Source organism: Lemur catta, chromosome 4 (assembly GCF_020740605.2).
Source record: "Lemur catta isolate mLemCat1 chromosome 4, mLemCat1.pri, whole genome shotgun sequence".
Taxonomy (NCBI): Eukaryota; Metazoa; Chordata; class Mammalia; order Primates; family Lemuridae; genus Lemur; species Lemur catta.
The window spans coordinates 75,951,433-75,974,993 of NC_059131.1; the positions used below are offsets into that span (position 1 = coordinate 75,951,433).

Sequence of the window (23,561 nt, forward strand, 5' to 3'; positions counted from 1 at the left end):
ACTGTAGTGGTTTCATATGAAAGAGCCTTCTTCAGTAAGTTATGTACCTTGGACCCTCAGGATATCAGAACGTGCCCAGGGGCTTGCCTACCTAATGCTGGAGAATAAACTACTAGATGTTTCTCTAACTGAATTGGCTGAATACTGTACAGAATTGAGCATGTGTTAGTAATAATTGGAACAATGGTATAAAAATGATAACTTTGCCTGCAAGTCAGCTACCCTCAGAGAGCAGAGGTGGAGATATTTTACAGATGGTGAAGATTCTTGTAGTCATTGGTCTGCTCTTATACCTAGGAAAGGTTTAAGAAGCTCATAGGCTAGGTAAAGTTAATAAAAATTCGGCCCGTGATGCATACAGCAGAAAGGGTGAGTTACTGGCAGTTGCAGACAGAAGGAATAAAAGTTAACCAGAGAGAATTCATGTTAAAACTGTACTCTGGAGAGTCAGCGAAATTGCAGGTTAGAGGAATTAACTACTTTCCCAAATCATGATAAATTCAATGTTGAGCTAGAAAAGCTGAAAGGAAGAAAACCTGTCATAAAAATGTCTCAAATCAAGAGAAATTGATAGTATGTATGTTGCAGATCAAAATTCGTCATGCTATTGTCCAGGGCTACAGTGGATTAGAATTAACTGGAGAAATGGCAAACAATTGAAGAACATGAAGGTGTGATTTTTAAATAGGATTTTTTTGTGCTTTCCCTTATGCTAAATGTTTTATGAAAACTTTTCAAAATTTCCAGATTGTTCAGGTTCTCAGTTTTCTGAGAAGTCCTCCTGTTTCCACATACCCTATAATCAAGGTTCACATGGTAATTTCCAACTTCATTTCTGGAATGTATTAATGCAACCATTGAGTTGCATTGAGTATTCTAGTAAATTTTCCAAGGAGACTTCAAGAGATTCCTCAATCTGCCCATAACTGGTCTTGGCTAAGGAGAGCTGGCTCTGTAGAAAGAAGCCAGCGACAGGCTGTAGTGGCCCAGCCACTATGTGTTGTGTAGTGAAATTTAACTTTAGCAAGATGGAGGGGAAGCAGTGATGACTTGGAATTTAATTTTGATTTTGCAGACAGCAGAATGGGACTAAAATTCCTTATGCAAAAGTGATTATCCTTCATATTTCATATAAGAAAAAGTTATCTGAACACTATCTGGAACGGAGCCATTCTGATAAACAACTGTATTTGCGTAGTTTGCATCCCTGCTTTACCTGAATTCACAGAATTACTGTGCATTTTAAATCAAAGTTCAAGACATATAATTCCTATTTTAATATGTAATCTATGTATTTAAAAAATAATTATAGAAAGTATACCTTTGATCATTTGAAAGATGTCATGGCTCTCAGCTGTTAAATTAGCCCATTATAGAATTTATTAATAGTAAATAGGCATCACTAGATTGTAATCTAGAAACACAAGTGTCAAGTTGAAGCGAACTTTGCACAGACTGACTAGAGACATATTTGTGGCCCACATACCTTTTATATATATGTATATATACACACAGACACACACACACACATATATATACAAACACACACACAAAATACATATTCATATATAAATTAAAACTCCAAAGCACTTTTCTGCATAGGTTTCCTTGTGATAAAATTAAAGGATTTATCTAGAATGAACTAAGTATGTGGTTATGGCCAGTTGTAACTAAAGAATGTTATCTCGTGCAGATCACTAGGTATCAGGTTTGGTGTGAAGCAGGTGAGAGGTTATGGAAAGCTTTCTGGTTGTCAGGATAAGGCTTCTCCCTAAGCTATGTCCTCTAACACGGCCGTGGCATCTCAGGCAGTGGGATGATCAAAATGGAGCTTGTGCCCAGTGTGCTGACAGCAAAGTGCCTGTGACTCAGCTTTTGTCTTTGCAAAATCTAAAAGGCTATTTAAAACAGAATAGATTTCCGAGAGATGTGATGGATTGAGTTGCCAGGAAAACGGTTTTGAAAGGATTTTGAATGTCCGACCCATGTGCTGATGCCAGTTAGTCTGGGGGAATGAATGAGCATCCCTGGAAGCCTCCGGGTAGGTGTAGGCTGGGGAGGTGAGAGAGAGGAAGAGGAGACTGGGCTGTGTGCGGAATGGATTTCCCATTTTGTTGGGGGCGTGAGGTTCCCGCTCCACAGGATGCAGAATGGTCAGGGAGATCATCTGTGTTGCAGGAGACCAGTGGAAAGGGCTATAGGAGTCCAGGAGGGCTCTTGGGAGGAACAGCAACTTGGGAGATGATGAAGTTTTCCTGGGTATAGGGCTTGGGTTTCTGGCAAGAAAAATGACAGGAAAGAAAACCTGGGGCAGGAGTGAATAAATATATGGTGTGTTTTGTGGAGCAGTGGCGAAACCCTCCACAGACTGAAGGGGTTGGAAATCAGTTAAAAAGAAATGGTATACCAGGTGTTTTGAGACTATTAGGCCTTCCCCAAAGTCGGGCAGTCACTGAGTTTAATCTTGGGCGTGGAAAATGGAATGGCAGCCTTTAAAGGAAGTAAGTCTCGCAGTGGCTGTAGGTTGATTAGAGCAAGGGAGAGATGAGCCACATGGGTGCAGCGCAGGCTGGAGGCTGGGGACAGAACTGCGGGACTGTGGGGCCCTGGAGGGAGACTGTCTATGCAGAAGCAGACGGCTAGGAATCCTGCCGTCTACTCCAGGATGCCTGTGACTGTCCCCTTTGGCTTTGGCTGTTTGTGGGCAAGGGGTATATATAGCACATCTCTGATCCTCTCTCAGGAAGCACTTGTGTCATGTTGATGCTTATGAAATCTGATACCTGCAACAAGCCTGGTGTTGAACGTAGGAAGTGGATGCTGCTCGGAGCCAGTTTCTCCTCTGTCTGGCAAATGATGATGCCTTCAAAATATTTAAGTTCTCCGGGGAGTGAGTCTATTTTATTTTATTTTAATTTAATTTTTTATTTCATTTTATTTTATTTTATTTATTTATTATTTTGTAAGTAATTGAAAGAGAAAGGCATGAGTGGGTCTCTTTTGTTCTTTTCCGAAGTCATTGCTTGGTGGTAGGATACTAAATGCCCTTGAGAGCTACACCAATAATTAGGACAAAAGAAAAGTTCACTGCTTTCCGTTCTGTGTTTTCAAGACCAACAGACATTTGTTGTCATTTACTAGGCAACATGAAAGATACAAATTATAATAAGGTATTGGGTGACCAAAAGGAGCTTATAATCTGGTAGAAAAGAGGAAAATAAATCGTGTAAAGCCTGTAACGTAACAGGCTGTATAAATGACCACAGTGAAGTGGAAAGCACATGAGATGGCATTTTCCAGGCCACACACTGGTTAGCCGGAGGGATCTGACTCACTCGCCTCCCCCACAGTTGAACCTTGAGCAACTTAACCAGAAGGTCAGGAGACCTGGATCCTAATATTGCCTCTGACATTTTGTTTCTTTTGACCTTGGACAAATGGGAACAATTTTGAGTTTCTCAGAACCCAAATGAGGGTGTAGCACAGCCTTTGTCCCCAATGTCCTTGTCAGCTGGCTCTCTTGGAGATTCCGGATGCTCCCAGAGTTGGAAATATCACAGTGAAAAGGAGCAGGCCACCTGCTTGCCTTGTATTTGACTCGCCGGTTTTGTGGAAAGAGTGATAAGGCTGAAGCCATCACTTCCCACTTCAGTTGGCTCAGTGGCCCCTAGACACACACTGGAAAACATACTGGCCGGGAGAGGTGAAGTGCCTGGCGTTCTCGAAGCCTTCATTAAACCAAGACTGTGTAAAGACACCAAACAACAGAACAGTCTCATTTACTTTAGAGGCACAAAATATGTATGAATTTACAGCAGACACAACACATACACACATACATGACTTTGCTGCTTCTTTGCTTGAAGAAAATCCCTTTGGATCTTTTAGTTAAATGAGACATGTATATGTGGGTGGGGGAGGAGGCTGGGTATGGAGTGAAGCCCTCAGTGACCTGGGAGGCGGACTTTCAGGTTCGGCACCTGTACTGATGGGTGGGTCCCTTCCATGGTGTGACTCCACAGTGGGACCTTCTAAGGTAAATACACTCACAGCCTCACTGACAAGCTTTCTCTGTGACATGCTACTTCCCAAGCCATAGTCATACGAGCAAGGTATGCTGGATGGCAAACAAACATTTTAAAATAATCTTTCAGATGATATCTGGAAAAAATAATGTTTTAGGAATAAATTATAGAATAACTTTGAAATCTCCTCTCCCTTACTTCTAGAAATAATGTTCCTGACAACTCACTTTTTCAAAGTTTTTTTTGTTTAAAGCCGCAATACTAAGTTATGAGACAAATAAATACACAATTGACACTTATCATCTTCTTGGGTACAAAGAAGAATTGTCCTTATTTTAGAAGGCCAGTTAGATGTGTTTGTGACCAGAACAATAATGGGGAAATCGGAAAGGGTCTTGACAATGGGTTTTCTTTCTCCCACAGGTCCTGTATAACTTGTTCAAGTCTTTTTGCCAGATGAAAACCATTGAGACCATTGATGTGTTTGCGGGAATTGCTAACTTCTTTGTTGTGGGAATCGGTGGAGTGTTGATTGGCATCTTCCTGGGATTTATAGCGGCATTTACCACTCGATTCACACATAATATCCGAGTGATTGAGCCACTCTTTGTTTTCCTGTACAGTTATTTGTCCTACATAACAGCCGAAATGTTTCACCTCTCAGGCATCATGGCGTGAGTATTTCTTTGTTAAAAGCACTTGAAGAATTACTTTTCATTGCATTCATGTATTCTTAGCTAAGATATTTAAGTTGAATAAGTTATATAAAAGACTAGCTTTTCTTATTCTTTTAAGACCAATTAAAAATAGGATTTTCTTATATTTTGTTACAAAGAAATGAAAATGTCTATCAGCCAAATTTATACTAACATGATCAGGTGCTAAGATGGAAAACTGATTAAAAATTCATTAGAGTCTTATCTGAAATATGACAATAAGCTGTTGGGGTTGATTTTGGTCAGATACCAAGAATTTTATGAGTTCGATGCCCATTTGGAGTTGTCCATGTGGGAGGCTATCAGATTATTCCAACAAGGTTGCATCCTAGGCTACTCTGGGAGTTCTAGAGTTGCTTATGCACATTCATTTGAATAATCTTAACTGTAGAAATGTTTTGTATGATAGGTTTGATTTGGGATAATAGCTTAAAGTCATTTAAAGCATGATTCAATGAATGAGGGATTTGATCATGCAATTTTAGCTTAGCTTTTAAAACAGAGGTAGGATTATAAAGCAAGAAATTTATAAACCAAGGAATTATGTATTTATTAAAGATACAGTTAGTATCTCATTCACTAACTGATTCCAAAGGACATTCTTGAGAAGTTCTACAACTGGGCTGAAAAATATTAATAGTAGTGTTTGGATCCCATTTTAGCCTTTGGAAGTTTGCTTTGAAGGAGGCTACTTATTGGGTGTGGATGTTTTTGTAGCTTCCAAAAACAAGCCTATTATTCTGTGGGCACACCCTGTATATGGTCTGTGAGAAATACTTAGTAATGGAATGCCTTTACGTTTTCTTTTACTTTGAGAAATATTTATTTACAGCTCAATACGCACTAGCCTATTATGCTAGGACCTGCTATACATATTTAGAGTTTTGCTGCTGTAACCGGAAGCTTAGTTCTTCCTGAAATTTTCTCTCCCACCTGATTGAAGTGATGTTTTGAATAGGAATTATTTAGTTTTTCACCTTATATCAGCATTTTTGTATCAGAAGCAGATTAAGTCTGTGGTGGAAGACATCAAAGCCCCCTGTGCAGGGAGAGTAGCACCCCTTGTCCTGAAAGCCATGAGTTAAAGGTTGAGTGGTTTTCTGTTTCGCAGAGAACCTAAATAAAGCAACATATTAATCCAGTTTGACCCAGTAATGAAATGTTCCATGTCTTCCTGGTTGCTATTCATATCATTTGTATGACTTCCAGTTTCCTCACTGTTCTTTGACCAGTGTCATTGAAAATGTATGATCAGCTAGCTACAAGGTCTCTAAGAAGAGTGTGTGGGTGGGACTTAGTGTCTGGTTTTCCAGTGGTGGTGTTCTGGCAACAGTTTGTGTGAGAACCTTGAATTCTATTGCAAGTCTGAGTGTCTTACATACTCCTGACCATGTGCATATGTAAATGTACTAGAACACCCACAAAGTAGCTCTCTAAATTTGTCAATTTGCCTGATGTTCACAGGCAGGAATTGGGGTTCTTAAAGGTCTAGCATCTGGGGGAGGGGTAGTGGAAGAATTGGCTGGGGTTGAAATCCTGGTATGTCGGAAATGTCAGCGAGGCCCAGAGTCCACAGGGGTGGAAGGCCTAGGCTGTATCAAGTCACCTGCCTCTTGTGAAGACAGGAGCAGAAGTCTACTTGTGCTGGGAATTTAGAAATCAGAGACAAATAGGACTACATATTCCTGATAAATAGCACAGGTTATTCTCTGCTGTGGTTTGTGGGCAGATGAAAAGCATTGCCTTTGTTTCCAATTTCAAAGTGAACATTTATTTGACAACTTAGTGTAGAGGAAGTTGCTTTATTACATTTAAACTAATATTGCTATTGCAAATAGTATACCAAAATAATAAGTAGATCCTTAAATAAGACATTACAAGAGATGTAAACATTTTTTTGCATCTAAAATTACCATGTGCACCCATTATCCTATGATAGCAAATGAAGGGACAGATTCACATTGGAGTGTTTGTTCTCAGAAGTGACACCCTCTGTTCTAATGTGGGGTAATTAGTATGCTATTCAAAACCTGACCATGTGTGATGCTTCCCTGTGGTGTAGATCACAGATATGCACGCCCCTCCCCCCTTTGAAGTGCATCCTGTCACTTCCACGTTGTAATTACTGCACTTATGTTAGTCCAGGGGATACGGTATAATGATGCAATTAAAATTACACATCTACATGCACCTCTTTTGTAGAAGTAGTAATTTTTTCTGGGCTTAAATTGTACTGAGTTTAGGAATTCCTATCATACTTCATGCTAATTGCACTCTTTTCTTTTGCCATTTAAAAACAGATTTTAAGGTTAATGGGAGTGAAGGCACATGATGTGCTGAGCATGCTCAGTGCTTTCCCTTGTTTGCTTAAGGCAGGTACATAGAAAGGAAAATAGGCAGAGAGGATAGGCAGCGAGAGAAAGGTTAAACCACCTCTCTAATGATTTTTAAAATGATTGTGAAATTTGATCTCTCTGAGTTTTTCCCACATCCTCCGTTTCTCCCTCCTCCACCTCCTCCATCCGTCTCTCCTTCTGCCTTCCTCTTCTTTTTGCCTTTCAGATCCTGTAGCCCCCTGTACATCAGCTGTGTCTTGGGTGGACCAGCCTGCTCTAGAATGACATCACTTAAAGCAGGTAGTTAATAAAAGAATCTGATTAAAAAGAAAACATCTCTCTGTATGCAAGAAGACCTGCGTTTGGGTTCAAAATGTAACCAGCCTTTTAGGCAGGAAAGCACTAGGCAGGATTTCAGTGTCTTGATTTCTTTGGGGAGATGCTGGAAGCAATGCGCCTTGGGTGTTCATAAAACCTACTGTTGCTGTTTGTTTTTGTCATGAGACTGTGGCTTTATATGCTTTTAACTGACAAGTAAATGAAAAAATATCAGATGGAGGTATATCTGTCTTCTCCTCTGTCTGTAAGCTACGTAGAAAGATGTCTTCTGGATATTTCTTAGATTTGTTTTTCCCTCTGTGGGCCTTCCTAATATTTAAAAACCTAATTTAATGTTAAGGAATTCTTTATGCTCATGTTTTACTGTGTATTCAGTAGGATTTTAGACTCAAATGCTAAGAGGGTAGATGAAATACCCTGTTTTCTAATATTCTTCTGCTCATTTCCATACTGGAATAAATTTTTTTTGACAAAGTCTCGCTCTGTTGCCCCAGGTAGAGTGCAGTGGCATCATCATAGCTCACGCAACCTCAAACTCCTGGGCTCGAGCGATGCTCCTGCCTCAGCCTCCCGAGTAGCTGGGACTACAGGCGCATGCCATGACTCCTGGCTAATGTTTCTACTTTTTTTTTTTTTTTTTTAGTAGAGACAGGGTCTCACTCTTGCTCAGACTGGTCTTGAACTCCTGAGCTCAAGCAATCCTGCCACCTTGGACTCCTAGAGGGCTAGGATTACAGGCGTGAGCCACAGCACCTGGCCAATACTGGAATAAATTATTGCAATAGGGAAAAGTGTGTGTGTGTGTGTGTGTGTGTGTGTGTGTGTGTGTGTGTTGGAATGAGTTTTCACAGCACCAGAACTAAAGTTAAGGTAAAGTTTCCATAGTCCTTTAAAAAAGAAACTTTACATATCAATAATACTGGACATCTTTGAGTATCAAACACTATAATAGTAGGGAACATAGAGGTGACTAATAACTATTGATTTTAGAAATTCTTGTCTTGGCTCATGTGTTTTGAACTTTATATTCAGGAAAATGTTCAGAATTAAAGCACTGATGATCCCCTATTGACAATGGGGTATTTTACCCCATTTTACTTTCTTTACCCAAGGACCCTGACAGATACCTGAAATGATCAAATAACAATCAGATCCATACAGAAATTAACTAACGTGGAGGTTTGTTCTTCCATTTTTGACATCAGGCACCTTTCTTGGCCTCACTTTGTACCCCACACAGTCCCCTGGGCTCTAATTAGTGGGACTTTGAAAACACTGTCCAGAGGAGGAGCATGCTTGGCTTCTGCAGCAGCTTGCATCTTGATTCTCTTTGATATGCACCAGGAATTTTAAAAATGGCTAACTCCTTCTAATAGAAGAGTAGGTGCCCAATATTCTTAGTTTTGTCTTTATGGATTAATAATTCCTTAGTCTTTTTTCCCTCAAGAATACTTTTAAGTATTTTTAATTTATTGTCTCAGTTATCCTAACAGCTTTATTATGAAGAAGTAGGAAATGGTGATTTTTGTCTGATTTCATGAATCGGTAAATTGACAACCAGATGTGCAAAAGCTGGCAACAGGTGACTGAGTGAAGAGTTAGAGCTGGAACGTGGGTCTCCAGTTACCACACCGGCACTGCTTATGTCCCCATATCCCCTGTAAAACTAAAAACCAGCGCATTTCAATGAAATTTTTAACATGAGAATTCAACAGATATTTCCAGAATGATAGGTTCAGGAATGAAATCTACAAGCAGGTCCAACTTGTTGGACTGAGGTAGTCACTACTGAAAATGTGAAGGTTGTATTCTCTCCTCTTCCTGGTTTTCCTTATAGGAATTGGTAATTGTCATCTATTTAAAACCTGGAGAGAAATAGGAAAGCATGCCTTCATTTGCCATTTTATAGCTTCTATTCTAGTTCCTCTTGGTTTGCCCACACTTTATAGAATTTGGGAGACCATCTCTTCAAGATACAAAGGTTTGAAATCATAGCCCTATATGCCAGAATAACTAGTTCATGTCTACTGGTGTTCTCAAAGATTAAAAAAAATGAACACATGACATTACAGGACATTCATAAAACATTATACAAAGCATCACATTTATACTATGCTTTCAAGCCCATGATCCCTGCCTCTTGACCTTCACATCAACCTCCTTTTTTTTATTTGTACAAATTTGTAGAGTGTATGTACAATTTTGTTACATGCATAGATTGCTTAGTGGTCAAGTCAGGGCTTTTAGAGTGCCTATCACCTCAATAATATACATTGTACTCATTAACCAATTTCTCATGATCCATCCCCTCCCCCTCCACCCTTCCGAGTCTCCTTGTCTGTCATTTCACTGTTTATGTCCACGTGTACATGTTTTAGCATCCACTTAAGAGTGAGAACATGATATTTGACATTCTGTGCCTGGCTTGTTTCACTTAAGATAATGACCTCCAGTTCCATCATGTTGTTGCAAATGGCAGTATATCATTCTGTTTGTGGCTATATAATATTCCATTGTGTATATGTACTGTAATTTCTTTCATCCGTTGATGGGTACTTATGTTGATTCCAAATCTTGGCCATTGTGAATAGTGCTGCAATAAACATGTGCAGATATCTTTTTGACGTACTGAATTCCCGTCCTTTGGATATATACCCAGCACTGGGATTGCTGGGTCATTTGGTAGTTCTATTTTTAGTTTTCTGAAGCACCTCCATACTGCTCTCCACAGTGGTTGCACTAATTTACATTCCCACCAACAGTGTATGAGGTTCCCCTTTCTTCCCATCCTCAGCAGCATTTGTTATTGCCTGTCTTTTTGATAAAAGCCATTTTAACTGGGGGTGAGATGATATCTCATTGTAGTTTTGATTTGCATTTATCTGTGACTAATGAAGTTGAGCATTTTTCGTATACCTATTGGCCATTTGTATGTCTTCTTTTGAGAAATGTCTAGTCAGATTATTTGCCCATTTTTAAATTGGATTATTTGATTTTTTCCTGTTGAGTTGTTGGAATTCTTTATATGTTTTAGTTATTAGTTCCTTATCAGATGGGTAGTTTTCAAATATTTTTCTCCCATTCTCTGGGTTGTCTCTTCACTTTGTCGATTATTTCCTTTGCTCTGCAGAAGCTTTTTAGTTTGATGAGATCCCAGTTTTTCTTTGGTTGCCTGTGCTTTGGGGGTATTACTCAAGAAGTCCTTGTCCAGACCAATGTCCTAAAGTGTTTCCCCAATGTTTTCTTTTAGTAGTTTTATAGTTTCAGGACTTAGGTTTAAATCTTTAATCCATTTTGATTTTATTTTTGTATATGGTGAGAGATAAGGGTCTAGTTTTATTCTTCTGCATATGGGTATCCAGTTTTCCCAGCACCATTTATTGAAGAGACTGTCCTGTTCCCAGTGTATGTTCTTGGCACCTTTGTCGAAGATAAATTCACTATAGATGTGTGGATTTATGTCTGGGTTCTTTATTCTAATTCATTGGTTTATGTGTCTGTTTTTATATCAGTATCATGATGTTTTGGTTACTACAGCTCTGTAATATAATTTGAAGTCAGGTAATGGGATTCCTCCGGTTTTGTTCATTTTGTTTAGGATGGCTTTGGCTATTCTGGGTCTTTCATGGTTCTGTATAAATTTTAGGATTATCTTTTCTATATCTGTGAAGAATGTCTTTGATATTTTGATGGGGATTGCATTGAATCTATAGATTGCTTTGGGTAGTATGGACATTTTAGCAATATGGATTCTTCTAATACAGCAACATAGAATACCTTTCCATTTTTTTGTTTCCTCTTCAATTATTTTCATAAATGTTTTATAGTTTTCATTATAGAGATCTTTTGCTTCTTTGGTTAAGTTTATTCCTAGGTATTTTATGTTATTTGTAGCTATTCTATATGGCTATGATCCCCAGTCCCTAGGCCATAGCCTGGAACCAGTCTGTGACCAGTTAGGAAATGGGCCCTGCATCGCCACCTGAGCTCTGCACCCATCCCCCAACCCATGATCCCCTGCCACCCGGCCCCAGACCGTGGAAAAATTGTCTTCCATGAAACCAGTCCCTGGTGCCAGAATGGTTGGGGCCTGCTGGTATATGGGATTACTTTCTTTGTTTCTTTTTCAGATTATTTATTGTAGGGATATAGAAATACGACTGATTTTTGTATGTTGATCTTTATTTTGCAACTTTACTGAATTTGTTTATCAGTTCTATTTTTTTTTTGTGGCATCTTTAGGTTTCTATAGATATAAGGTCATATTGTCTGCAAAAAAGGATAATTCACCCCTTGCTTTCAAATTTGGATGCCCTTTTTTCTTTCTCTTGTCTGATTGCTCTAGCTAGAACTTCCAGTGCCATGTTGAATAATAGTGGTGAAAGGGGGAATCCTTGTATTTTTTCCAGATCTTAGAGGAAAGATTTTCAGTGTTTCCCCATTCAGTATTATACTAGGTATGGGTCTGTCATATATGGTTTTTATCATGTTGACGGAAGTTCCTTCTATGCCCAGTTTTCTGAGAGTTTTTATCATGAAGGGATGTTGAATTTAACTGAATGCTTTTTCAGCATCAGTTGAAATTATCATATGGTTTTTGGCCTTTGTTCTATTGATATGATGTATCACACTTGCATCCCTGGGATGAATCTCATTTGATCATGATGGATAATATTTTTAATATGTTGTTGAATTCAGTTTCATCATTTTGAGGTATGTTCATTCTATGCCTAGTTTTTTGAGCATTTTTATCATGAGGTGATGATGAATATTATCAAATGTTCTTTTTGCATATATTGAGATGATCATATGGTTTTTGTTTTTGATTCTGTTAATGTGAGGCATCATATTTGTTGATTTATGTATGTTGAAGCATCCTTGCATCCCTTGTATAAAACCTACTTGATTATGATTTATTATCTTTTCGTGTGCTGTTAAATTTGGTTCATTAATATTTTGTTGAGGATGTTTATGTCTGTGTTTATTATGGATATTGGTCTGTAGTTTTCTTTTTGTTGTTGTTGTTGTTGAGTCCTTGTCTAATATTGGTATCAGAGTGATAACTGGCCTCATAGAATGAGCTTGAGAAAATTTCCTTTTCCTTGATTGGTTGGAGTAGCTTCAGGAGTATTGGTATTAGTTCTTTGTACATTTCATAGAATTCAGCTGTGAATCCATCTGGTCCTGGGCTTTTCTTTATTGGTGGATTTTTTTTATTACTGATTAAATATCACTACTCATTATTTGTCTGTTCAGATTTTCTATTTCTTACCAATTCAATCTTGGGAATATGTAGGTTTCCAGGAATTTATTTCCTCTAGCTTTTGTAGTTTGTGACCATATAATTGTTCATAATAGTCTCTGATGATCTTCAGTATTTCTGTGGTATCAGTTGCAGTGTCTCCTTTGTCATTTCTGATGACAAAGAAATGTCATCATTTCTAGCAGCTAGCTAGCAGTTTATTAATTTAGTTTATCTTTCTGAAGAATCACTTTTCATTTTATTGATCCTTTGTATTGTTTCTTTAGTCTCTATTTCATTTAATTCTGCTCTGATACTTGTCATTTATTTTCTTCTGCTAACTTTGTCATTTATTCTTGCTTCTCTACTTCCTTGAGATGTGTTGTTATATTGTAAATTTGTAATCTTTCTACTATTTTGATATAGGCATTTATTGCTATAAACTTCTCTCTTAGCACTGCTTTTTATGTATCCATAGGTTTGGATATGTTGTGTTTTCATTTTCACTTGTTTCAAAAATTTTTAAATTTCCATCTTAATTTCTTCATTGACCCAGTGGTCATTCAGGAGCATGTTGTTTAATTTCCAAGTATTTGTATAGTTTCCATAGTTCCTCTTGGTAGTGATTTCTAGTTTCATTTCTCTGTGGTCTGAGAAGATACTTGATATGATTTTGATGTTTTAAAATTTGTGGAGAGACTTGTTTTGTGACCTAACACATGGTCTATGTTGGAGAATGTCCTATGTGCTAATGAAAAAATTGAATATTTTGCAGTTTGGGGGTAGAATGTTCTGTAAATGTCTGTTAGGTCCATTGTTATAAAGTCCAATTTAAGTCCAGTTTTCTTTTATGTTGATTTTCCGTCTAGATGATCTAATGATGCCGTGAATGGGGTGTTGAAATCTTCTACTGTCGTACTGCTATCTCTCCCTTTATGTTTAGTAATATTTATGAACCTATGTGCTCTAGTGTTTGGTGCATATTAATATATATTTAAAATTGTTGTACCTTCTTGCTACATTGGTCCCTTTCTCATTATATAATGACCTTCTTTGTCTTTTATATCATTTTTTACTTTAAGTCTGTTTTATCTGAAAGAAGTATAGCTACTCCTGCCTGATTTTGGTTTCCATTTGCATGGAATATCTTTTTCTAGCTCTATCATTCTGTTTCTGTCTTCATAGCTAAGGTGAGTTCCTTGTAAGCAACATATAGTTGGATCATCATTTTTTAAAAATCTGTTCAGCTAATTTATGTCTTTTAAGTGAGGTATTTAATCCATTTACATTAAAGGTTATTATTGATATGTTAAGTTTTGTTCCTGTCATATTTTTAATTATTTTATAGTTTGTTTTACAAATTCTTTATTTTTTTCTTTTTCTCTGACTGTCATTGTGGTTTGGTAGAATTCTGTCATGGTGCCATTTGAGTCCTTTCCTTTTCTTCTTCATGGGATTGCTTTACCAATGAGTTTTATAATTTTGTGTCTTTTTATGATATGATATAGGTGAATATTGTCCAGTTGCTTCCAATTTTAGGATCCTTTGAGCATTTCTTGTGAGCTGGTCTAGTGATGAATTTTCTCAGCATTTGCTTGTCTGAAAAAGACTTGTTTTTTCCTCAGTTATGAAAGTTAATATTTCTGGATATAGAATTCTTGACTCACAGTTTTTTTTTTCTTTCAGCATTTTTAATATATCATCCCATTCCTTTCTGGACTGTAAAGTTTCTTCTGAGAAGTTCATTATTAATCTGATGGGGCTGCCTTTATAGGTGACTAAGTATTTTTCTCTTACTGTTTTTGGAATTTGATCTTCACTTTGACTTTAGACAGTCTGAGGTCTTTTTTGTATTGTATTCGTCTAGTGATTGCTGAGCCTCTTGTATTTGAATGTCTAAATCTGCTGCTAGTCTTGGGACGTTTTCACCTACTATTTTATTAAATAGATTTTCTAAACCTTTTGATCTCTTTTCACCCTCAGGAATACTGATAATTCATAAATTCAGTTTCTTTAGGTAGTCGCAAATATCTTGAAGGCTTTATTCATTCTTTTTTATTCTGATTCTTTATTTTTATCTGACTGGGTTATTTCAATAGACCCATCTTTAAGTTCTGAAAGTATTTCTCCTGCTTGGTCTAGTCTATTGTTGAAGATTTTGAATGTATTTTGTATTTCCTTCAGTGAAATTTGTTTTTATTTGACACAGAATCTCATTATATTGCCCAGGCTGGCCTTAAACTCCTAGGCTCAAGTGATCTTTCCAATTTAGCCTCTCAAGTTCATAGGATTTCATGCAGGTGCCACGATGCCTGGCCCCTTCAGTGAATTTTTTCAGTTCCAGAATTTCTGTTTGGTTTTATTTTCTAGATATCTATCTCCTTGGTAAATTTCTTGTTCATATCCTGAATGGATTTTTCTGAGTTCTTTGTATTGTTTTTCAGGTTTCCCTTTCACCTTATTGGGGTTCTTTAAAATCAATACTTTGAATTCTTTGTCTGTGATTTCAAAGATTTCTTTTTGGTTGAGATCCATTGCTGGAGAATTATTGTGTTCCTTTGGGGGTGTCATATTACCTATCCTTTTCATGTTTCCTGTGTCTTTACATTAATTTCTGCACATATAGTTTGCCAGTCCCTTTTTCTTATTTTTAAATTTACTTTCATTGTGGGATGGGGGATTTTTCCTGAAGATTTGACTATGATGTTGGTTAGGTAGGTGCCTTTCATTTTGCTTCTGAGTGGCTGCATGATTTCTTTGGCTATAAATAGCATTAGTGGTATCTGTGTTTGGGTGTGGTTATTGGCGGAGGCTGTGGTGAAGTTGTGCTGGGGACTGGATTACCAGATGGACCCATCTTCAGGTTTTAGTGGCAATGCTGATGGACTAAGAATGTTTGTCCTTGTGCCCTGGGACAACATATGCTGGCACCTGTGTTGGTAGTTCTTAGCAGGCCAATTCTTAGGCCTCTGTGCAGCTTTTTCAGATGCTGGTTGTAGTAGCAGTAGAACAGGCAGATGAGTGCACTCTCAAGTCCCTGGACAGTTGGCTTGGGTGATGGTGGTAGCAATGGTGGTGAGATGCCCTTCCAGGTCCCAAGCACAGTGTACTTGTATTGGCAGTAGTTGCAATGGGCTGTGCAGGCCAGGCTCCAGGTCAGTAGGTGGTGCTTACAGGTAGGAGCCAGATGAGGTGGTAGCAGTAGACGTTAATGCCCAATCTTAGTCCCATGGGAGGAATGCGCAGGTGTCCTAGGTGGTGGATTGGGTTGTAGAGCCCCCAGCGACTTGGATTTCACACCCTGTCTCAGGGGCTAGGACGAAGCAGGGCAGAGCTGGACCAGGCAGGATGTGCTCAGGCTCCCCCAATGACTAGTGCATGCACCAGCCATGATGGCTGGGGGCAGGGTAATACTCAGGTCCCTGGTAGAATGCTTGGGTGAGGGGTGGCTTCCACTCTACTGAGGTCCTGCCATGGGGAGGGTGAGGCCAGTCCCAGTGGCCATAGCCTTGTCTGGTGGATTGGAGACTTGAGTCCCTCTCATACCGTACTCCCAGCAGAGCTTGCTGCCCCATCCCAGCTGTTGTTGCTGACCTCGATGTTCCATAAGACCAAGCAACTGGTACCTAGCCTGCAACTTAGTCTAGACTATAGTAGCCCTGTCCAGCTCAAGACCAAGCCTGCATGGTAACTCTAATTCTCCTCAAGTCATAGGGGTGGTGGCTGACTGCTTCCAGCATTGGTAGCTGCAGCCCATGCCACACTTGTTTTTTGGTCCTGTTGCAGGAGCTGACCTGACTCTTATACCCTGGTTCTGCAAGCAGCATCCTGAGTTTCCATAACACCTAGGACTGATGCTGCTGGTTCCCAGGACTGTGCACAGTCTGTGAAAAGCTAGGATCAAAAATGGCATCTTGCTATGGCCGCATAGGTTTCAGAAAGGGCGTGGCATTTAGGCGTGTTCTCTTCATGGAGCAGTTTCTTCTTACAGTCTCCCGGCCACTCCCTAAGTTAGATGAGGACTTGGGAGGGTGAAGGTGCTCTCTTGTGGCCTGGTACAATTCCCCAGTGGCAAAGTGGACTGCAGAAAGACATTCACTCACCCTTTCCCATATTTGGGAATCACTGGCTCCTGGCTGTTCCCAGCAACGCAGGTTGTCTGTTTTTCTTCTCCTTCCTAGGTTTTGGAGTTTCCTGCTGCTTTTTTGTTGAACTCTCATGTTCCCTTTTGGATAATATATTCAAATTGTGATTGTTTACACATTTTTTTGGTTCTTCTAAGAAGAGAAGGCGTGCTTGAAATACTTCTAGTCAGCCATCTCCTGCTACTCTGTTGCCCCATAGAAATATTGCTCCATAGAGATAGTGCTATATAGAGACAGAAATGATTTCAGGAGTTCTGCAGGGCTTTGCCCTGAAGGAATATGTGAACGTGTTAGTTCACATATCAAAAGCTGCCTCGCCTCGGGAGGGAATCTCACAAATCAGTCTCAGCTGCTTTCCAAGGTGATGTTGTGTCTCAAACCTGTGGCTCTCACCTGTTTTGTACGACAAAGTGGATTTTCATGGAGCCACCGGATGAGAGCTCATCAAAGAGTGCCTGCTCAACAGACAGACACCTGCGGCTAAAAGCAATTAGCCTAAGAGACAGTTCCTGCTTCACTCCTGACTACCTGTCTCAATCCACAAAAACTAGATAAAGAAATATAGAGACACTATATTTCTGTTTATCCTTTCTGTTAAAGTGATAGATTTATCTTAGAACTTAGTCTTAGAAAGATTTTGTAACCATTTGCTCACGTAGATAGAGTTAATTAAGGGATCTCTAGAAGCCTTTTGGGAGACGTGGGAGACTTTTAACCTAACAGGAACTACCTGTTATTATGTAAATCTGTTACCCCTGGTGACCAATTACTGTACCTATAAATACCCATGTGAAACTTTACTCTGGGCCTCACAGCTCACAGGAATGCTGTGGGGTCTCCTGAGCTCCCCCCTTTCATAAATCTATTCTTTATAAAACAGTACTTTTGTCTCTGTGTATTCTTTTATTTCTATATTCTATTACTTCCTATTTTCTATTATTTCCTTATCCTTTGTGACAACCCCTGCCTAAGGGACCTGATTTTTTGCTGGGAGCGTAGCTAACTGCCTGCCCTATTCTAAGAGGGATTTTGAGCTGGGAAGATTCTCATCCATTGGCAATTAGAAGTTTGCTGCATTTTCCAATTTGTTTTAAAGGATATTACAAAGGGTACAGATGAAGAGATGCTTAGGTGAGGAATGAGGGAAGGGGTGCAGAACCACTGGGTGTGCCACCCTTTAGGAACCTCCATGTGTTGAGCCAAACAGTAGCTCCCATATCCACCTCTTGATGTGTGAAGAAGAATAGGTAGGGAGTTTACAGGGAAGGAAGGACGGACCAAGACTGGAGTCTTAGATGTCTGTCTCCAGGTTCCCTGCTCTTCTGCCTGGATCATTGAGCCTTATTTTGCCTTAGCAAATAATAATTTTACTTTTAATTATGGTGTATGCCCTCACTGATAGCTTTGACAGGCCAAGACAGACCCCCTTAAAATTTGGCAGGGCCACCCCAAACATTAATGCTCACCAGTAAAGGTTGGGGATGGAAAGGTAGTAAAATGAGGTGAGAAATTAGGTAAACTATGGGAAAACAAAGTACATATCCCTTAATTTTTGAGACACATTCAAGAAAAAGTAAAAACAAAGAAACAAACAAAAAGCTTATCATTATCTTTTATTTTCATTTATATAACTTTGCCTAAACTGTAGGTTAAGACTAGTAAGACAGGAGGGAATTGCAGATTATAAACCTTAGCCCAGGGTAATGTAAATAATTCATGAAATTATTTGCATTTATTTTTATGGCTTAAATTATTTAATTAGATTCAATTGATGAACTCCAGTTTTGCTTGGTTCTTTGAAGGAGGAGCAAGCGTAGTGAGCTGTCTCTTTTTTAATAGCCACCAGCTACATGTGGCTTCTGAGAAGTTTAGATGTGGCTGGTTTAAGCTCAGTTGTCCTCTGTTTGAAATGTACAGCAGATTTTTAAGACTGAGTAGGAAAAAAAGTTTGTAGAATATGTCATTAGTGTTTTTTTATACTATTTGTATGTTAAAATGACAAAGTATTATTAATAGATATGTTGGGTTAAATAAATATAGTCTGAAAATTAACTTCACTAGTTTCTTTTTGCATTTTTAACCACGAGTACTAGAAAGTTGAAAATTACATATACAGATCCTGTTATATTTCTATTAGAAAACCTTGTTCCGTGGTGTTTACCATTAGTTTTTGCTGCTTGGATATTTGAAGACTTGTTAACATGTGTTTTATTCCCCTTGATGAAGTAAAAAGAAAATTAGGGCATAAAAAAATACAAGAGATAGAAGAGAAATGCTTTCCCTCCATTGATGCTAATAGTGCTCTTTCTAAAGGACATTTCTTTGAGGATGGAGAAAGTTGGAAAGAAAATAAGGAAGAAAAGATGGAAGGGAAGCTGGGAGGTTCTTTTGAGGCAGCTTGTGATAGTTAAGATGTCAAGTGAAAGCCACTTTGAGAAAAGGAAAATGTTTCTCAAAGTCCACATTCAGGAATTTTCATAGAAACATCTTCAAAATTTGTCTGAATGTTCTCCCCTGAGGGGAGGTTGAGACTCCCTAGGAATGAGCTGACTACTTTAGAACACATTACCTAGGTTGGGGTATTTTACATTTTTTGCAAACTGAAGTCACAAACTTATTCAATATTCAAAATAATGCATTTTCTTACTTTGTCTTCTTAGAGGTAAAACAACATTAAAAACATTTTCATCTCTGTTTTTTGTCTGCCTTTACTCTGAAGACTGACTGAAGAAGATTGATAGAGCCTATATATTAAGGTCTCTGGGTCTTTATTCTAGGTAGTCTCAAAAGGTACTTGATTTTTAAAGGGACCCTGAGTAAAAGTATATATTCTGTTGTTGAACATTGTCAGAGTTAGATTTTAAAGCTACTCAGGATTTCCCCATATCCTAACATGTTTCTAAGTCTCTTCTGATGCTTATCAGGTAGTAAGGTACTAAAGGAATAATCTTTTTAGTTTAAGTGAAATGAAAACAAGAAAGTTAATTTTTGGGCAAAAATTAACACAATGCATGATAATCTAATAAATTCTGTATTTGACCAGCTTATGAAAATCAATTCATTACATTTGCAGAATGACATTTAGTTAAAATGATAGAATATTAATATTGTTTTTCTTCTTAGGATCAATCATACTATTGATCTTCCTCAGTGTAGATAATAGGATAATAGAGTAGATTTTAAGGGTGGGTTGGGAATTCTTAAGATAAGAAAAAGCTTGATGTTTGCCTACTAAATTTAGATTACATGAAACTTTCACAATTTGCTCCCAAGTTAAGAACTAATTCTCTGAGATCTATTTAGGGAATGGAGATTTTTGCATAACTGGATGATATCGCCATCACTTTGCTTTTTATCTCTTCCTTGGCTGTTCGTTACATTCATTTAAAAAAATGATGATATCTCTGCATGCCTATGCTTCAAGAATATTGTAGAAACTAATATTACTTCCTAGTAATATGTAGGCTAAAATGTAAAACGAGATAATAAAATAGAAACATATTGGATAATTGCTGAGAAATACCTTTTATAATGATTTTTTTTTCGGAAAACTGATACCGAAATGAGGTGTACAGTTACCATCCAGCTGGCACTTCTGAGTGTGACATGTTTGGACACACGGTTTAAACCAATTTGTCAGCCCCTTCCTGAGGATGTTGGAGCTGGGAATTCAGCTCTGGAGGCCAAGGCTTGCTCCTCCAATGACATGATAGGTGCCCTAAGGAGAACCTGTTATTCCTGTGCCTTGATTTAACAAACCTTGGTTTACTTCTCAACAGTTCTCTGCGCAGGAGAGGGAGCCGGCATGTTGCTCATTTCCCCGGCAAGGAGAGGCTGTGCGCAGCTCCTTTTGATGCTGTAGCAGTTCCCTGAGTGTACCTTCCCTTTCTGGGGCCACTTTCCCCTACCTCAATCAAACATGAGCTCTGACTTTTCTAGTGTTCCTGGGGGAACTGGTCAAGTGGCCATGATTTGGTCTTTCCACGTGTGTCCTCCACAGTTAATCTCTGGCTATCTGAGGTAACCTGAGTCACCTAGTGTCCTTGTAGCCAGGAGCCCAGCTCAAACAGTAGAGACAGGCTCTGTGTTAGTGAGGGAAACCCAGCTCAATCAAGATTAAGCCATAATGGGGGCATTTACTGGCTCATGTAATAAAGAATTTCTTGAAGAAGGCAGGTAGGATTTGACCTTGGCATCATGAGACCAGGAACTCTCATGTCTGCTGTACTATCTCTGTCAACTTTGTCTTCCATTGTGAGATGGCGTCCTTCTTTTAGGTTAGCTATCTTCAAAGCATGAAACCAGGGTCACCGACCATTTGGACTTTATGCCTCTGCATCCCTGTCACTGAAGAATAAAGTAAGATCCACCCTGGCAGCTCTTGTTGGAAAAAATTTCAGAGGAAAGACTGTGACTGGCTCAGGGGTTTGGAGAACTGAGACTGGATTGGACTGTGTCACATAACCAGCCCTGCGGTATGAGAAGTAGCGTCTGTTGCCGGAAGAAGGCAGTGAGTTTAAATTCACTTTGAGTGAGACCATCATCCCAATCTGTGTTGACTGCAAGTTATCAAAAAAGCTCAATCCTTATAGTAAAGTCTAGTGTGTGGGTGTTGATAATGCTTGAGTGGAAACTTCAATGATGAGGAATGACGTTTTGAGTGGTGGGAGAAGTGTAATCGAAGGCTCCAACTGAAGCTCTGCTGCATCCAAGGAATGGAACTCTGGGGTGGTGAGGAAGGGAGGCACCTAGTCTTGACCTGTTTTGTTCTATAGGCAGTTGGGAGCTTTTGGAATCTTTAAGCAGAGAAGTGACGCAACGTATTTCTGTTTTATGGTAAATAAAATGCTTCCAAAACATTTTTAAGCCATGACACATACAACCGATAATATTTTAATGGTACTCTGAGTGAACGCTGTAGGTCACGGGCCCAGTCTGACTAGCTGCCTTGAGGATGAGGAATTCTTGTGTGGGGAGGAGGATTAGGAAATGCTGCTGGCAGTGGGGGTAAGGGACCTAGGTGGAGACTCTGGCAGGAAGAAAATGTGTGAAGACACCCTCCTTTGAAAAACAGTTTTTTGCTTCCATTTTCTCATATGTCAAACTCACTTTCTCTTGGTTGTCAGGTTTCCTGGGAGAGGCAATTCATTATATAGTAAATTCATGCCCTGGAATAATTAATTCACCTCACATAAGTGAGTACTTTATTCCGAGAATATGCAGTGTACCCTGAGTCCCCACAAGACCTGGCTTTCATCAATACAGAGAAAGCTTCTTAATTGGTATTCATCATTGCTAACATTTGGCACTGATTAGTGGAATATGCTTTCATATTTGGCAAAACCTTAATTGAGAATATACAACTATTATTTGGGCTATATTTTCCTGCTATTTAATCCATATTTTTAAAGATCATACACAGATATGGAATGGGAGCAAAAGAATTTTGCAACATTCTGTCAGTTTAACTCTAATTCTAGGCAGTTCAAAGAGTCTCCTAATGTGGAAATAAAAATTAGAGAATTGACTACTCTTTAAAAAAAGCACTTGTATTTTTAAACTGAAATAACCAGACACAGCTTCTTCACCATATGTGTGTAAACACAAACAGGACATATGTTTTTTATCTTCACCACCAGAAATCTGCCTTTACCACCTGCCTTCAGTATTGGTGCCTGGTCCCATTGATTCTAAAGATCATGACCACTCAGATGAAGCACTCCGGACCTTCATTAAACCAGACTCAGCCAGCAGTAATTGGGCATGTACTTGGTACAACTGTGGGCATGGAACCATGCTAAGCATAGATGAATGCTAACCCATGTTCTCTCAAAGCACATGCTCTGGTAGAAAGGACATGAATATCTGTAGAAGGCAAGTGACATTGAATGTTCAAATGGAGTCATGGAATACTATAGAAAAAAGAATTTGTTGGAATTTTCTATTCAGAAAATAGTCAAATGACAAATCATCTAAATAGAAAAGAAAGTCTGTTTTTCCCCTCAAAGGCTCTGTTAAGGTAGTTTTTATTAGCTGGCTTGCATTTTGACTGTGCTGTATTTTGAGTGATATAGTGATGAAGAAAACCTTAATTGCTGCTGTAGGTAAAAACCACTAATTACAGTGCTTTCTCTTCTGTGTCTCTAAATTGGTGATAATCACCATACATTTATGTTAAAGTGAGGCAAGATAATCACAAAGCAGGATGCACCAGGGAATTCTGGGCATGCCTCACCTCCATGTGGTCCCATGGAATGGAGCCCAACACCTGTCAAAACAGGGGCGTGTTTGGGGATGTTATATGGGCAATGGATTTTGAAAATAAAATGACAAACCATTGCAGGACACGAATTGTCTCCAACCTCCAGGTCTGTGCCCCTCCAATCTCTCCTTCCCATGACCTTCAGAGTTTTCTTTCTGAAATACAAATCTGCTCGAATTGCACCACCATTCCTATTAATGATTCATCCATGTCATCATTGATTCAAAATGCATTAGTAATATGCCAGACACTATGCTAAGCATTGATAACACTTTTCTTTTTCTTCATGCAGCTTTTAGTTGGGGAGATAGAGATTAATTACATGATCAAAGAGATAATTTCTCACTTTTCTCCCCAACCTATAGAATAAAATTTAAAGTCGTAAGCATTATGTATAACAGTGTCCTTGTCTGACCCCTAACTTCTTTCATCCTCATCCCTTAACGTTACCACCTCCTTCCCCTCCAGCTAACAGACTCATTTGGCAGTTCCCTGC

The 23,561-nt window shown here is 38.8% G+C and overlaps 1 protein-coding gene across 1 annotated transcript in view; it reads left to right on the plus strand.

The window, feature by feature from the left end:
* SLC9A2 (solute carrier family 9 member A2) overlaps nt 1–23,561 on the plus strand; it is a 90,915-nt gene that overhangs the window by 33,383 nt on the left and 33,971 nt on the right. The window contains exon 3 of the mRNA XM_045550326.1: nt 4,449–4,699. Within this exon, the coding sequence (XP_045406282.1) occupies nt 4,449–4,699 (251 nt within the window). The remainder of the gene's footprint in view (nt 1–4,448; nt 4,700–23,561) is intronic.